The 17,852-nt window shown below is 38.1% G+C and overlaps 3 protein-coding genes across 3 annotated transcripts; 1 reads left to right on the top strand and 2 right to left on the bottom strand.

Annotated features, from left to right (window-relative positions):
* Positions 1–1,271: 1,271 nt before the first annotated feature.
* On the top strand, positions 1,272–4,048 carry LOC116189450 (ABC transporter I family member 6, chloroplastic). Its single transcript, XM_031519117.1, has 7 exons — positions 1,272–1,737; positions 2,046–2,096; positions 2,188–2,409; positions 2,498–2,620; positions 2,853–3,029; positions 3,176–3,276; positions 3,708–4,048. Exons 1-6 carry the CDS (start codon positions 1,402–1,404, stop codon positions 3,260–3,262), a joined length of 996 nt encoding a protein of 331 aa, XP_031374977.1. The 5' UTR covers positions 1,272–1,401; the 3' UTR covers positions 3,263–3,276; positions 3,708–4,048.
* Positions 4,049–7,055: 3,007 nt separating this feature from the next.
* Positions 7,056–8,842, bottom strand: LOC116187734 (benzoate carboxyl methyltransferase-like; the record flags this gene model as incomplete). Its single annotated transcript, XM_031516649.1, has 4 exons — positions 7,056–7,570; positions 7,832–7,933; positions 8,013–8,090; positions 8,765–8,842. Coding segments are annotated over 4 exons (624 nt in total), but the record flags the coding sequence as incomplete, so codon positions are not given.
* Positions 8,843–8,844: 2 nt separating this feature from the next.
* Positions 8,845–9,530, bottom strand: LOC116187733 (jasmonate O-methyltransferase-like; the record flags this gene model as incomplete). Its single annotated transcript, XM_031516648.1, has 2 exons — positions 9,330–9,530; positions 8,845–9,168 (listed from the first exon to the last, which is right to left on the bottom strand). Coding segments are annotated over exons 1-2 (399 nt in total), but the record flags the coding sequence as incomplete, so codon positions are not given.
* Positions 9,531–17,852: the final 8,322 nt, after the last annotated feature.

Here is a 17,852-nt window from a genome sequence, read left to right as displayed (position 1 = left end):
TATATATATATAAATTGGGGGAGAGGATCAAAAAAATTATCGAAAAATTTTCTTTAATTTGATTCAGAGGAGGGGTTGAATATAGATATATATGTGTATGTATCTATATATTATGAACGTTGAGGCCAAAAATATATTGTTGAATGTCTGCCTCAGTGATGATTTTATGTATGTGTACATATGATATATCCATGCACTTAATTCATGATTAGGTGCCCAAACTAGAAGTCGCCGTGAATTTCAATTAGACAAAATCAACGAGTTGATTCGAATATTACTACAAAATAGAAAGAAACCCATGGTCTAACTTGAGTTTAAGTTATTTACTAAATCTATACTACTATAAGAGGAGAAGGATCCCTTTGGTGTAACATTCGTTTTTCCGAATTACCATAGCACATTATGTCCAAGTAATGATAACGACCATATTTTGGATATATTGGTAATATTTATCAGTAAACTACCTACCCCACTCCATGTGATCATGTAAATTAAAAAAATTATAATATTAAATACTAAAAATTTAAAAACTCAAAATCATTTTAAATTTTAAAAATGTAAAATTTTGTGATTTATGAAATATTGTAACTGACAATATCTCATAAAAAGATTAGAAAATAATTCCTTTTCATCTAGTTATTGTCATAAAACATCTTTTAACAAATTTAAAATATTTTTTATTAAAAAAATTTTCTTACTAAAAGAATTTTGAAAAATTATAAAAATTAGAAAAACTAAAAGAAAAAGAAATTCATAAAATTTTAATATGTTAATTTTCATGTTCAATATTGAACACTAGAAAAACTTAAAACTATTTTTTGAATTTCATACACCGAAGACTTATTTTTGAATTTTAAAAATTCAAAAGTTTTTCATTTTAATAAATATTATCTTTCGGGTGAAATTTATTAAATATTATTTACGTATCTTATCAAAAAATTTTAAAAATAATTTGTTATCAGATTTTGTCATGATAGTCTTATGAAGTTTTTAATAAAATCGTTTTTATCAAGTTAGGTCAGCCTATTAAGGAGTATGAGAGCGTTTTTTCTTTTTAATTTACAAAACTCAAAATCGAGACTTTATTTAAGGGAAACAAACGAACACCGAGTCACTTGGACTAACGGAAGTTGGTAATTAATTAATTTAATTGTAATTTTATATATGTAGCTGAAGAAGGATTGTATACACGATGTGATGTGGGAGGGGGACAGTAGAGTGGGCTCTGGCCCAGAAAGCCCATCGGGAAGAACCAGGCCGCCCCATAAAGTCCCAACGTTTTGACTTTCTTGTTGCTCCGTCCCGTCGGAAAAAAATTGAAATTATATCAATCACTCCCGTCGCCGGAGCTGCTCTTTCCGGCTTCTTCGTCATCTCTGCTTCTTCCGCTCTCTCCCAGCCATGGCGGTTTCGGCTTCCCTCCACAGTCACGGCGCCTCTCCTTTACTGTCCTCTTCTTTCCCTTCTTCCAGACCCAAGCCCTCGCCTTCTTCCACCACTTACCTCTACGTCTTATCGAAGCTTCGCGCAGTCCGCCCTCTCCGTCTCTGCCCCAGCCTCCGGTTCTCTTCCACCGCAGTCAAAGCCACCACCCTGTCCGCCATCGATCCTTCCACAACTTCCCCCCCCGGGAAGGACGGGAAGCTTCTGCTCGAAGTCAAGGATCTTACTGCAGTGATTGCGGAAACCAAGCAGGAAATCCTCAAGGGCGTTAACCTCACCGTCTACGAGGGAGAGGTGAACTCCTTGCCTCCTCTGCCGTAGCTGTTAATTCTGAGTCGAGAATGCTCTTAACGTCCCTTTAATCGAGCGGGCCTCAATGGCCAAATTTCTCATCTTCTTGGACAATCCCGCCATATGTCACCGAATTTCCTGCTGTAATTGAGCTCCGAGTTGGTGAATTGCGTACCCCCGAATCATCTTATATGTTCTTTAACATCCATCAGGCTCCTAGTCCGAGTTGATTTCTTATGTTTGGACAGTGTTCTGCTGAGACCTTCATTAATGTCTGACATTGTTCTAGAATTCGTCATTGTTGTCATCAGGTCCATGCGATAATGGGGAAGAATGGCTCCGGGAAGAGCACGTTTTCAAAGGTTAGTTATTTTGCATGATCCATCACCCGCTTTCATGTCTGGCTCGAGTCTAAAGGAGAAAACTTTACTGGAGTACTGTTGTGTCGTGCAGGTTCTTGTTGGACATCCAGATTATGAAGTGACAGGAGGCAGTATGGTGTTTAAAGGGGAAAATTTGCTTGACATGGAACCGGAAGAAAGGTCTCTTGCCGGCCTCTTTATGAGTTTTCAGACCCCGGTTGAAATACCAGGTGTCAGCAATGCTGACTTTCTCAACATGGCATACAATGCTCGAAGAAGGAAGCTGAATCAACCCGAGCTTGGTCCCCTTGAGGTGTAGAGTTATCTCCTGATTATATTTACAGTTACTGACTGATTTCCTTTTGGTCGAATCGATTCTGATGTCATGTTCGTTTTTGCAGTTCTATGCTTATGTCTGTCCCAAACTCAATGATTTGAAGATGAGTGTAGATTTCCTTAATAGAAATGTCAATGAAGGATTCAGTGGTGGAGAGAGAAAGCGCAACGAGATTCTACAACTAGCTGTATGTAGATTTCTTAACTTTTATAAGATTCTCATTAGTTGCCTGCTCCTTGTAATACATAATGCACTGTAAATCTAATTTCCGGTTTTCTTTACATGAATTTGAAACTTTAACACCTCTCGTCCACCATCCCCCTGCCCCCTCAAAAAAAAAAGAAAAAAAAGAAAAAAGAAAAAAAGAAAAAGAAGAAGAAAGATTGGTCCCTAAACATCCAATTTCTTGGGATTTGCAGGTTATTGGGGCAGACTTAGCTATACTGGATGAAATTGATTCTGGGTTGGATATTGATGCACTTCAAGATGTGGCAAGAGCAGTAAATGGGCTTTTGACAGCTAAGAATTCTGTTTTGATGATTACTCATTACCAACGGCTTTTGGAATTTATAAAGCCAACTTATATCCATGTTATGGTAAGAATATGTTTCGAGTATTGGCAGTTGTGGTGTTTTTAGAGGCTCTGAAGTACCCTTGTCGACCTTATTCCTGATAGATTGTTCCTGCTAGTTGATGTCCTATTTGGAATTTGGGCTTCAGCCTTCGTTTTCCATTTATTCAGGAGAACGGCAAAATTGTGAAAACTGGCGATATCTCCATAGCTAAGGCTCTTGAAAAGGGAGGATACAAGGCAATAGCTGAGAGATGACTGCCTTAGACCAGGTATTATATACATTTAAGAAGCAATTACTGCATCACTTGCAGATGCATCATAATTGAATATTAATGTGCTACCGACTTTTCGCTCCGCGTTGTCCGTCATAAGTCAAATTGTGGTTATGTATCTGTTTTGCAAAGTTGCCATCCCCTTTAGCGTGTTATGGTTTTTGCTTCTGAGTTTTGATATATGTAATGCAATTTTATGCGGGAGAGAGCTGATAAATAAGAGTTTATTGTTCCAAACTTCCTTAGGTAGCCTCTGGATTATTCTGTATCACCCTTCTATTTAAGGCCTAAACAAGCCATGCAGGTTAATAATTCAGTCTCGCAGAATTTGGATTCCATCCAAAAGACATAAGTAGAACATGATATAGTGATGGTTTTGAAGTTTCTTTGAATTTTCAGAATTTCATTTTTGTCTGTGATTTTTGCAGATCTGATAAGGGCTTTTGAAGGCGACTTGTTATAGATTGATCAAGAATTCCCCAAAGTTGGTCTTTAGATTTTTTTGGCATTCTGTATGTCCATAGCATTGATTTCATCTCATGAGGCTCAATGTCTTGGGTATATTGGTTATTTAACCAAATGGATTTGCACATTGGAGAGAGATCGAGATCGATTATTCTTTTTTTTTTTTTAGTAAAGTATTGAGATCGAATATTGTTTAATGGTCAGCAAATATCTTTATGGAATAGTATTCTCAACGGTATTTGTTGCTTGAACTACATGTATTGTATATATGATTTAACGTTTGTTCTTATATTCTTACCTCGAATATGGTCAATAAAGAATTTTCAATAAAAAGGTCAGCGAATACGTTGATGGAACAGTACGTAATCTTGACCGTATTATTGCTCCAAACACCATCTACAATTCTAAGGCATTATTGCTTCAGCATGTACTAATTACATTCGTTAGTTATTTGGCCTTTATTCTTATTAAGGCAAAGCCAAAGATGGAGAGATCGATTTCATTTCCTTGTCAAGGAAATTGCTATGTTGAAGTACTTGGTCTTCTCCACCTCTAAATGCTCACCGACGAGCCTTGCATACCTCTTGAATACGTCTCCCATCACCAATCCGTCTCCAAAGTGACATCTCAGGATGGGTTATGTGATAGATCTTATACAGTCGGCCACGTTTTGCCCGCTCTTATACTTGTCAAACGTGCAGTTCTCATCATCTTCATCTTCATGGTAGAAAGGGTCCCAATTAACCTTAAATGTTTCAAGGCGATTGATGGTGAAGGATCCCTCTCCCTCTACCACATCTGTCACCTCTTGTTTGTAGGGCATGTAGACCGGCTGGTTGAATGAATCTATATCAGCAGCTTCAACTAGTCCCTGGAAAAGCAAAGGTGAATAATGATAATATATTAGCTAGATGAGATTATCTTGAACGTGATGATATGAGCTTAATAACTTGAGATGTTAAATCACATCGTGATGGCCTTATCAATAAATATATAATAATATGTACTTGAGAAGATTTAATTTCTCTTCAATCTTTTCCTTAAGACTTAAGGCCGCTCGATCGGTGATTCGGAGACTTCCTCATATGCTCCACTTGAACTCTGTCTCTCACCCGCAACCTTGTCATATATGATTCCATTTTCTTGAATCAAGCTATCAATATTTGCATTTCTCCTCCAACACATGAGGGATGGAGCAAGGACTGGACAGCAGTGGCAGGAGATCAAGTGGCCTGGACAGCAGTGGCAGGAGATCAAGTGGCCAGGACAGCAGTGGCAGGAAAGCCTGCAAAAAATTATGTATATCGATCGTATCTATTTTCCTAGCCAGCAAAGCCTTGTTATTTAGTTTGAATTTGTTCCCTTTTTATATATGGTGCTCGTCTGTTTGACATTTAATGGGGTTTAGAAAGATTATATGCAAAGCTGCCATCCCCTGCATGTTGTCTACTTATGGCTTTGACTTCTAATATTCATAGAATGTACTGCAAAGTTATTACCAGTGATCAGCTGACAAGAACTTATCCAAGCCATGTACAAGCCATGCAGGTTAATTTAACAGTTCAATCTCCGCCAGTTGCAGAATCCAAAAGACATAACCGGAACCAAAAGTACGAAACCGGGACAGGATGCTTCGAAAAGTTCCTATAAAGTTTTCAGGAATTTCATTCGTTACCTGCGATTCTTGCATATTTGACAAAGGCTTCCGAATTAAGGGAACCTGTTGTAGATAGATCAAGAAAACTGCATAAATTTGGCTAGCTAGATTAATTACCAGGTAATGGTAATATTCAGGAAAGAAAAAAAAAATAAAGAGGAAAGAATTACAGATATATATAAAAATTATAACATTATTCACATATACAATTCGGTATGTCTTTCACGGGTTAAGCATACTTTCATTTTCCTTTACAAATGGCATGATCTTCTAAGTTAGTATATAAAATCTCGAAAAATCATTAGAAATTCCATTATGTCAGTTGGATATGGATAGTACAACATTGTACATGTAAGACAGCCCATTGTGTGGACTGTGGGGGCAGAGCAGCAGTCTTCATTTCATTTGGAAATCACAACCACGCAAAAATTGCCAAAAGAATCTTCCCCTGCCCATGTAATCTCTCTCGTCGTTTTTCATAAAGTAGAAGCCCACATAATCTTTTTTTTTTAATTATTTCCAAATTTGGAAATATTTGTGCCCAGACACAATAAGAAGACAATATATATACATCTGTACAAATCTAGCCAGCTAGCTCGGTAGGAGAGCACGCGGACCTGATTGGCATGCATGATTCCGTATCATGGAAACACAACTTCTCTCACGTTGGATGCGCGTGGATCCCACGGTGCATTAAGCATCCAACGGTAGGAAAATAAAAAAGAACTTAGGGGGAATTGAAGAAGTTGCAATCAAATAAAATAGAATTGAAATTCTTGATTTGGATCGTATTGACAATTGCGAAGAAATATCTAAAATATAATAAATTCATTCTCCAAAACCGAAATAATAAAACTCTATCGTCTAAGAAATCACAACCACGCAAAACTTGTATTTCCAATCTCGGAAGGACTTCGACCAATGAAGTGGAGGACAAATAAAATTGGTAAAAGTTGGCTTGGGAGGACAACTTGGGACCCATTTCCTCCCGATCAATTCAAAGGAGAAGTTTCCGAAATAGCATTTAAAGAGGGGAAAAAAAGATAAAATAGAAAAAAAAAGGAAAATGGATATGTATTATCGAAAGAGAATATAACGCAGTGGCGCACGCTCTCACATGTTAACCTAGAGATCATATGTTACATATCTAGTGAGACTATCCGTATCATTTTATTAGTTATTAATTTTTTTTTCTTATTGTATTAAGTCTTAAATCTCTTTTATAATTGAAAAAAAGTTAACCTTCCCCTTTCACTTTGAGTCGGACCACTAAGAGGACGCTTGACTGGGGGCCTATCAGCCCATGAAGAGGCCCATAGGTGGACGAGTGAGTTGTGTTTCGCTGTGTCCCCTCATATTTGAAAGTTCAATAAGTTAAGACTAATTCAGTCGAGTCGAGTCGGCCTATTAAAGAGTAAAGTTTTTCCAATATCGATTTTTCTCCATGAAGATTGGGTTGTTAAGGGAGGTTTTATTCACGAGAATTGTAAAATTGTGAAGAGATGTGATATATCTCCACAACTACAGCTCTTGACAGATATTATACTACTAAGAAGCAATTATTGCATCCAATTTCCGAGTGGATTTGCACCTTGGAGAGGGAGATGGATATCGAATATATTTGTTTAATGGTCAGCAAATACGTACCTTGACAGAATACTAATCTCGATTGGCCGTATTATATTATTGCTTCAAACAACCCTAAGGTATTATTGCTTCAACATGGACTAAACTCAGTACTTATTTCATGTTTGCTCTTTTATTCTTATCTCAGTGCCAAAGTAGTAGAGGCAGAGATCGATTTCATTTCCTTGTCATGGAAACGGCTATGTTGAAGTGCTTGGTCTTCTCCACTGATAGATGCTCACCCACAAGCCTCGCATACCTCTCGAATAAATCGTCCATCATCAGTCTTTCTCCAAAGTGACTTCTCAGTATCGGTTCTGTGGCCGATCTTACACAGTCAGCCACGTTCCGCCCGCTCTTCAACTTGTCAAACAAACAGTTCTCGTCGTCTTCGTGGCAGAAAGGATCCCAATTCACTTCAAAGGTTTCGAGTCGATTGATGGTGAAGGATCCTTCTTCCTCTACCACATCTCTTACTTCATGTTTGTAGGGTGGGTAGAGCGGAAGGTTGAATGAATCTATATCAGCAGCTTCAACTAGTCCCTGGAAAAGCAATGGTAAATATAATGGATTAGCTAGATGAGATTATCTTGAAGGTGATGATATGAGCTTAATAACTTGAGATGTCAAATCACATCGTGATGGCCTTATCAATAAAGTTCAGTTTCCACAGAATTAATTTATCTAATGGAACTTGCACGTCCCGATCCATTTAAGAAATTTATCCGGAACGGCGAGAAGAAATTAAATCTTCTCACGGACATATATTATTATATACTTATGCACCGCAGTCGAGAGTGAAACCTCGTCAGCCATTTCAACAAGGGACCTGGAGAGCCACCACCAGAGGAGGGCAGCAGTCTTTGCTGGTGGTAAACTCAGAATCAGGTTTGCCGGGGACTTTCTCTGCCGGGAGTCAGGAGGTTCGTCATCTTTTGGAACGGCTATGTTGAAGTGCTTGGCTTCTTGATAGATGCTCACCCACGAGCTCGTACCTCTCAATAAATCGCATCATCTCCTTTAGCAAAGTGCTTCTGAAAGAAGTATCGGTTCTGTGGCCGATCTATACAGTCAGCCATGCCGCTCTTAACTGTAAACAAACAGCTCTGTCGTCTTTGGCAGAAAGGATCCCAATCACTACAAAGTTTCAATGATTGATGGTGAACGATCCTTCTCCTCTCAATCCGGCTCATGTGAAAGGGGTGCAGATGGCAGTTGAATGAATCTCTTCAGCAGCTTCGACTAGTCCCTGGAAAAGCAATGGAATAATGATAATATATTAGCTAGATGAGTTATCCTGAAGGTGATGGAACATGAGCTCGGGCACAACCTGAGATGTTAAATCACATCGTGATGGCCTTTCAATAAAGTCATCCACAGAATTAATTTAGAATGGAACTTGCAGTCCCGATCCATTTGAAATTTATCGGAATGGCGATAAGCTCATCTTCTCACGAATTTATTACATCGTTTTGCACCGCTCGAAGAAATTTAAGAAATCAAAGGACGAGATAAAAAGAGTACGTCTTTCTGGTTAGAATGCTTCTCCCATGAGCATCAGCTCCATTGCGCCTTCAATTCCTCGCCGTGTCAGGAGTCGCAAATGGAAGATTTATGATGTGAAGACGCTCGTAGGGTTCGTGCCCAGGGTTCTGCGGAGCTCGACCTGATCAGATGAGAAACAAACAATGAATATATAGCAAATTGTTCTTTGAAAGAAGAGAATTCTTACTAGACCTGCGAAAGCCAATGCACACTGTAAGAAGAGTGAACGAAATGCAAGCTTCTGCTCGGAAATAGCCGGCCATAGAAAGAACCAGCATCGCAGATACGTAGCAGTTAATTTCAACTCTGTTCTTCTCCTTCAGATTCTCATAGAAACTGGGAAGAGATGAGAGGACAGTTTTGAAGTCGTTCCCTGGAAGGTCGTTCAGGAACACAAGAACCTCGGGCAGCGAACGCCCCGTTTGGCTGCACAATCCCGATATGGCTTCAATGATCCAGGAGATGGCAAGTAGAGAGTTCGGTCCCGAAGCGCAGCCCAAGTCCGCCAGTGCAAAGTACTTCGGGAATATGGCTTTTCTGTATAAGGCGCTCACTCTTTCCTTCACGATTGGCATCGTTTTGAACAACACGTTCCTCTGCAAGAAATTTAAGAAATCAAAGGACGAAGACAAACAAGAGTACGTACCTCAAGTTCTCGAGTTAGCATATGCTAGCTCTCACATGCATGATGCCTTCTATATATGAGCACGTAACGCCGTGTCAATGTAGTCGCTAGGAGGAATGGAAAGATATATACCTGATGTGTAGAGTTACGGGCATAGCTGTAGGGTTCGTGCCCAGGGTTCATGCGAAGAACAGACTCCACGTTCATCCTTGATCAGATGAGGAAACAAACAATGATATATATATTTATTGACAAATTTTGATCTCTATATACATATGACAATTGAAGCTGAGAAATTAACATATATACATATGCGACAATTGCTTGCTTGTGCTTCTCCCTCCCTCTTTATTTATATATTTATTTGTTTTTGGCGTTTGGCGTTTTTGGGGGGGGGGCGGGGGGGGGCGGAGCTTGATGAATATACAGTACATGAACTTAACTATGACGCATATAATTTTTCAAAATTTTGATTTGTAGAAAAATTAACTATATGTACGTACGGTGAAATATTCTTCTTCTGTATATATAATGTACATATGTATGTTTATTTGTTTGTTTGTTTGAAGTTCATTACATGGGAGCTGTAGATGATAAGAACAATTCCAATTATATTGAAGTCATTGCAACTTCACCTGGTTCCCGTTTGAAATTTTCATGCAAAATTATGACTATAATTTTTAAAGCAAAAAATCAATGATAAATTATTGACTAATTTCTTTTTTAATCAAAACTGATAATCAAAACAATCACTTACAAATTGGTGCATTTTCCTTTACGGATGGCAAGAATTTTCTAAATTAGTAGAAAAAATCCTGAACAATCATTAGAAATTTCCCCACATGATCACTTGGATATGTACAACGTTTTTAAATGAACGATAGAGCAAACACATGCATGTAACCAACATGGGTTGGTTTAAGCGGTTCGGCACTTGTTCTACTTAAGTAACTTCTCGAGTTCGAGTTCTTGTGAATGCAGAAAATTCACGTTGGGAGAGCTTTATCCCTTAATGGGCCGACCCCTCTCGACTGAATTAGTCGGGGCTCAATTGTACTTCCGGATATCAGGATTCACACCGAAAAAAAACACATGCACCTAAGAAAAGGGAAATGCATAGGGTTTAAAATACATGTATGGTACATGTAAGAGATATTGCTGGTTTTTTTTCTATAAATTATTCATTATAAGTAAATTCTCATTTTTAGAAAAAAATGCATGTATATAACCATCTGCGTTTCAAGTGTGCGTGTCATCGAATTTTCAGAAAGACGAGTGATTGGCACATAAGACGATCTGTTTCTTAAAAAAAGATGTTTCTTCTGATCGGTTTGTCTACGGTTTGAATAAATATATATATATATATATATATATGTATATGTACTTATTAAGTTAATTTATTTCTTCAATCAATAAAATAAACGACGATGGCATGAACGGGACCAAGACAATATGGCTATGTTGTTGACATTGTTGAATGCTGCTCTTAATGTTTATGAATTGAAAGGAAGTTCAATGGGTTGAACTTCAAGAGGTGGCCGCAAAAAGATGCTATTCTACCTCACAACTCTGAACCTGGCAAGGTTCTTGACTGAAAATGCTCCACCCTATCTGGGGGGAGCCAGATGTGCAAGCTCTCAGTGCGGTTGACGCTTGGAAAGCACTCTGACTATCTTTGTCGAAATTATATCATGAACAGTCTTCATGATTCCCTGTATAGTGTCTATCAGGGGTTTAAGACGCCAAAGAGTTATGGGAATCCTTGGATCGTAAATATAAATCACAAGATGACGATGCGAAGAAAATTCTCGTCGGACGTTTCCTCGATTTTAAATGGTGGATTCAAGGACCGTAATGAGTCAAGTACAGGAATTTCAAGTGCTCTTACATGAGATTCAGGCTGAGGTGATAGCTCTAAGTGAATCATTCCAAGTGGTTGTTGTCATTGAAAAGTTACCTCATGATTGGAAGGATTACAAGAATTATCTAAAGCATAAGCGAAAGGAAGATGACAATGGGGGATTTTATTGTCAAGCTTTGATTGAAGAAGACAATAAGAACTCCGGAAAGGAGCTCATCCTCCCTACTGCTGCTAAGGTAAATGTCATGGAGGAAGGGCAAAACTCCAAAAAACAAAAAGGGCAAGAAGAAGCTGGGTACGAATGGAGGGTTTCCAAGCCCAAGTTTCAGGGGAAATGCTTCAACTGTGACAAGAAAGGTCGCAGATTTGCTGACTGCAGGCTTCCAAAGAGGAAAAGGGGCCATGAAGCAAACATAGTTAATGAGATGACCCGAGATATGGTAGACATCAACCTATCTGCTGTGATTTCAGAGGTGAACCTCATTGGGTCCGACCCGAAGGAATGGTGGCTCAATACCAGTGGCCACCAGACATGTGTGCTCAAATATATACATATTCACTGTGCTCGAACCGGTCACTGGGAGAGGATCTATATGGGAAACTCTGCCTATTCTGTTGTTGAAGGTCAAGGCAATGTGGTATGAAGATAACTTCAGGAAAGGAGTTGACTCTGAACAACGTATTGTATGTACCTGAGATTCGGAAGAATTTAGTCTCCGAGTCATTGCTGAACAAGCATGGGTTCACGATGGTTTTTGAGTAAGACAAAGTTATTTTGTCCAAGTTTGGAATGTACATAGGAAATTGATATGTATGTGATGGGCTTTTTAAGCTCAATGTAATGACCATAATCAATAAGAATTCTGGTCTTCTGAGTATTTGTTTGAGTCTCCTAATTGTAGCATGGAAGACTAGGTCATGTTAATTATAATACTTTGAGTAAATTAATTAACTTGAATCACATACCTACATTCCAAATTGATTCACGGCACAAATGTGAAATTTGTGTTGAGGCCAAATTGACAAGGTTACCATTTCAAACGATTGAAAGAAACACCGAACTACTTGATATAATTCATAGTGATGTATGCGATTAAAAGTTCGCAAACACAAGAGGTGGTAATAGTTATTTTATTACCTTTATCGGTGATAGTACACAATACTGTTATGTATATTTGTTGAAAAGCAAAGATGAAGCCATAGAGAAATTTGTTCTCTATAAAAATGAAGTTGAGAATAAACTTAACAAGAAAATCAAGAGATTGAGGAGTGACAGAGGAGGTGAATACGTAATGCATTCGGGGAATTCTGTGCACAACACAGAATTATACACGAAGTAACTACCCTATTCACCTCAATCGAATGGTGTTGTTGAACGCAAAAATTGCACGTTGAATGACATGATGAATGCGATGTTATTAAGTTCTGGATTACCTCAAAATATATGGGGCGAAGCAATATTGTCAAGCAATTACATATTAATAAGGTAAATCAAAAGAAAGAGGAAAATACCCCTTATGAATTATTCAGAGGTAGGAGACCATCCTACGATCACTTGCGAGGATGGGGGTACTTGGCAAAAGTAGTCGTTCCGACACCAAAGAAAGAAAGATCGGTCCTAAGACGGTGGACTGCATCTTTATTGGCTATGCACATAACAATAGTGCTTATCGATTTCTTGTGCATGAATATAAGATTCGCGATATACATAAGAACACGATAATGGAATCAAGGAATGCATCGTTCTTTGAAGATGTATTTCCATGTAAATTGATCGAGGCCTTGAGTTCATCGAAACGAAACTCACACACTATGAATGATGGACTTCATGACGTAGATCATGAAAGGTAGGGTTCGAATCAAGAGATTGAACCTAGATGCAGCAAAAGAGCTAGAATTGAAAATCATTGGGGAATGATTTCTGACATATTTGTTAGAAAAGGAACCACAAAACTATGATGAAGCAGTGAAGTGAATTCATCTGAGGGACCTCTCTGGAAGGAGGCAATCAAAAGTGAAATTGATTCGATTATGCGAAATCACACTTGGGAATTAGTGGATTTCCCCACTGGTTGTAAACCCTTAGGATCCAAATGGATCTTTAAAAGGAAAATGAAGGCAGATGGATCCATTGATAAGTACAAGGCCAAGCTTGTAATTAAGGAATACATGCAAAAGGAAGGCTTGGACTATTTTGATACTTATTCTCATGTGACGAGAATAAATTCATTACGATGATACTTGCAATTGCGGGCACTGTGTGATTGGAAGTTCATCAAATGGATGTGAACACAGCTTTCCTAAGTGGAGATTTAGATGAAGAAATCTATATGAACCAACCCGAGGGGTTCGTGGCTCTTGGAAAAGAAAGGAAAGTCTGTAAATTGATTAAATCATTGTATGGATTGAAACAAGCGCCAAAACAGTGGTACGAAAAATTCGATAATGCAATTATTTCCAAAGGATTTAAGATCAATGAGTGTGATAAATGTGTATACATTAAGGAGACAGAAAATGATTATGTCATTTTATGTCTCACGTGGATGACATACTCATTGTTGGTAGTGATGACAAAATGATCAAATCTATGAAGAATAGGCTGAATTCAAGATTTGACATGAAAGATATGAGACTTGCTGATGTGATTTTAGGAATTAAAATCATGAGAATATGAGATGGACTAATTTTGAGTCAGTCACGCTACATAGATAAAATTTTGAAAAAATTTACCGAAAATGATTCTGAAATTTCAAAGACTCCAATAGACAATAATCTTCATCTATCAAAGAATAGAGGAGAAAGTATTTCTCAGTTAGAATACTCGCGGGTTATTGGAAGTCTGATGTATCTGATGAGTTGTTTACTAGGCCGGATATTGCATACTCGGTTAGTAAACTCAGCAGATATACGAGTAATCCGAGTAGGGACCATTGGAAGATAATTGTCAAGGTACTCAGATGTCTTAGATACACTTGAGATTACATGCTGCACTATACTAGATATCCAGCTGTTCTATAGGGGTACAGTAATGCAAACTTGATATCTGATATAACGGATTCAAAATCCACTAGTGGATATGTGTTCACACTAGCAGGTGCAACAGTTTCATAGAAGTCTTCGAAACAAACTATTATCGCTAGGTCCACAATGGAAATCTGAGTTTATTGCTCTGGATAAATGTGGAGAATAAGCTGAATGGCTGCGCTATTTTTTAGATGACATTTCTAAATGGGAAAAACCTGTGCCACCAATTTGTATCCGCTGTGACAGTCAAACGGCAATTGGAATGGCACAAAGTAATATGTATAATGGTAAGTCTAGACATATACGTAGTAGACATAATAACATTAGACAACTGATCTCAATTGGAATTATCTATATTGACCACGTGCGGTCAAATGATAATATAGTGGATCCGCTAACCCAAGGGTTAAGTAAAGAGCATTTTGAGAAGTTGTCAAAGGGAATGGGTATGAAATCCAATAGAGGAAAGGTTTTATAGCGAACACCCAACTTAGCTGACCGGAGATCCCAAGATCTAGGTTCAATGGGACAACCAAGTTATAGAATCAAATTAAATCACTGTGGGGGAGAAAATCCCTAGACCATTCTTTGATGAACACAGTGATAAACGGATAACGCTAGCAATCTAAATTGCTTTAATGATATGTGAAATCACCTATGTGAGAGAGAAGTGAGACCGCTTTAGAGGAGAATTTCTATGGACTTAATTTTTCAAAAACTCTCGCAAAATCAGGATGGTGTTCCATGACCAAAATGGACACAATAATGAGAGCCGAAAGGAAGTTAGTTGATTCCTATGTGAGGTGTGAGTCATCTTTACACAAAATAGCAGGACAGTTCAAGGACATCATGTCTACTAGATAGCTAGTAAAGTACATGCATTTCACAAGGGAGGGTTCAAGGGTGGTGACACCTACCTATCCTATACAGGGTTCAACTATTGAACACTCTCAGTGAGTTAAAATAAAAACAATTTTCATTCATGTGGGGGATTGTTGGAAAATAATGGCATGATGAATGAGAAATTGTTTCTCATTAATGAAATTATGAATTGAAAGGGTGTAAGGATTTGAAAGGACACCATCAATTGTTATGAATTGAATGAGCACAATCAATTGTTATGAATTGAAAGGGTGCAAGGAAATGAAAGGACACCATCAATTGTTATGAGTTGAACGGATGCAAGGAATTGAAAGGACACCATCAATTCTATAAATAGCATGTATTCATTGATCGAAAGAGAAAAGAATTGAAAACTCCCTTCATTCTTAGAAAGGAAGAGAATTGCATAATTCACTTAGAGTGTTCAACTTCATTTTCTGGTTCGCTGGAGTGCGGATAGCTCGTGCCGCTAGCTGCACTCAAAGCCGTTTTATCCTAGAAAAAAGACGCCCATGTGACCTCGAGCAGGCCTTGAGGGGACGAATGTTTCAAGGGGTTTGTGTGAAACACATGACTCAGCTTTCTTCTCGTGTCTTCTGATCTTCCGGTTTCATCTTTGTATCGGTTTGAATTTCCTAATTCTTATACTAGTGAAATTCATTTAATTTTATAGCATTCTATTTATCCAACGTGCTATTCGAATTTGTTACTTATTACAGTTAATTTAATTTCTTACAATATATATATATATATATATTGTAACGTTAATTTATTTTAGTGACGTTACTAAAAATAAAGAGAAATTCAGTGTCGATTTGATAATAAAGTTAAATTTAGTGTCAAAATTTAACTTCATTCATTCGCATTGAAATAGGTAAAAGACAAATAAGTATGTTGATAAATATATATATATATATATAAGTGGGATTATAATAATGAAGTTGAGGAAGAAGAAAAAATATAATGATTGTGTTGTTGAGCTGTAAAAAAAAGTAATAAATATTGAGAGAATTTAATATTAAAAAATTAAATTGAATGGTAGTTAAGATAAAATTTTGTTTAAAAAATAGGAGAAAAGTAACGATTATGTTGTTGAATTGAAGAAAAAATAAAGTGGGGGTGTAGTGGAGTATAGTGAAAAATATTTTCACTCTAAAATCAAACGGACTCTAAGAAATGCTATTGATTTGTGATTTTTTTTTGAACTCTGGTATCCGAAAATTCAATTGGACCATGACTAATTCAGTCAAATCGGGTCGGCCCACTAAGGAGTAAAACTCTCTTAGTGTGGATTTTTTGCATTCACCAAGGATCGATTTCGAGACCTTATCGACTTGTGAGATTGCCACATGAATACCCATTACATATAAGACTTTGTCACAGAGCAAAGGCTTTATTTGGGAGGTGAGTCTTATATATATATATATATATATATATATGTAACAGAGTTCATATAATAAAATCACAGTCCTTTAAGATATTTTAATTTTTATTAATTTTAAAATATCACAAAAATATAAAATTTTAAATTTGTTGTGATTTTACCATATAAATTCTGTCATATATAACCATTTCACGGACGACTCTCATTTGGGAGAGCCAAGCGAAGCCAAAAAAATAATGCTTGCCAAAAGTTATTGGGCCTCCCATTGCTAGACGAATCCATACGGTACGACATACAATAATGGCTATATATATATATATATATGTTCGGTGGTTGGGTTGGAGCCTGTGCCTTTCGGAGCAGGTTACGGTTTCTCCTCCCTCCCTTTTCTTCTCCGATATGCTCCAATAATGGAGCATTAATTTTTTTGCTGAATCATCGCCTGCATTAATTGCCAGCTCCTTCAACTGCCTCCTCTGTGTCTGTTCCAACTGCACCCTCCCTGTTCCCTTCTTTCCGCACATTAAATCTCCCCACCTACCACCATGGCCCCTGGATCGGATCAATTCCTAGCTAGATGCTGATTCAAGGGCCATGGAGGCCTCATGAACCGTTCACGCACTGGGGGTTAGAATTTTCCGTGTCAAAGCGGATCTACTTCAACCCCGTTTCCCTCTGTAGCTCAATTTATTCAAAAAGGAAAGAATTGTCAACCTCCACAAACACTACACCTCAGGATGGATACCCCATGCTAATAATTGATCCAATGCCGCGGACACCAGTCATGGAGATCGAAGTAAAAGCACCCTGAGAACGTATGCTTCGCAGATCATGTTATTCTCGTTGTCATGTCGACCCGGCCAGTTCAACGCCCACATGCAAAGTGTGGCATGAACCATGAAGCGCTCAAGCTGGAGCTATAAAAACGACGAGTCGACCCCAAGGCACTCACCTAGCTAGTCACCCTTCTCGTCAAACAGCTAGCTTAGCTTCCTCCTCAACGAGTCATCATCGTCCCAAATATGATCGAGTTAAGCTTGGCGTGGCTTGCCAAAAAGGAGCGTCTTCATTGGTCGTACCCAATGAATGCTCAAAGGATCGATATTAATAAACCTTCGGGCAGCAAAGACCAGGGCCGTGGAGGTGCTCATCTCATATTATTTTGTCAACTGGTGTACCCACGTTCTGAGCGTACACAACAACCTCAGAGCTTGGTCGTCACCCGCTCATCACTCCTAGTCTGGTCCAACAAAACCAATAGTAGCCTCCCCTCTACAAGCTTAAGCTGAAGCAGTTCTCATAGTTCAGACAATTATTGCCCTTGATTAAGGATATATATTGGAAAGAACATATGGATTGAATGCGACGTACTCCCCGAAGCTATTTCCAACCCACAACAGGCTCGTTGGGAGATTCAAACTATTTTGTAGGATAATTCTTTTTTTTTTTTTTTGGATTAACGATGTTCTTGAGGTCTCCATTCTCCAATACTCTTGCTCATGAA

This window comes from Punica granatum, chromosome 8 (assembly GCF_007655135.1).
Source record: "Punica granatum isolate Tunisia-2019 chromosome 8, ASM765513v2, whole genome shotgun sequence".
Lineage (NCBI taxonomy): Eukaryota > Viridiplantae > Streptophyta > Magnoliopsida > Myrtales > Lythraceae > Punica > Punica granatum.
This window is presented reverse-complemented; position numbering and strand designations above follow the sequence as displayed.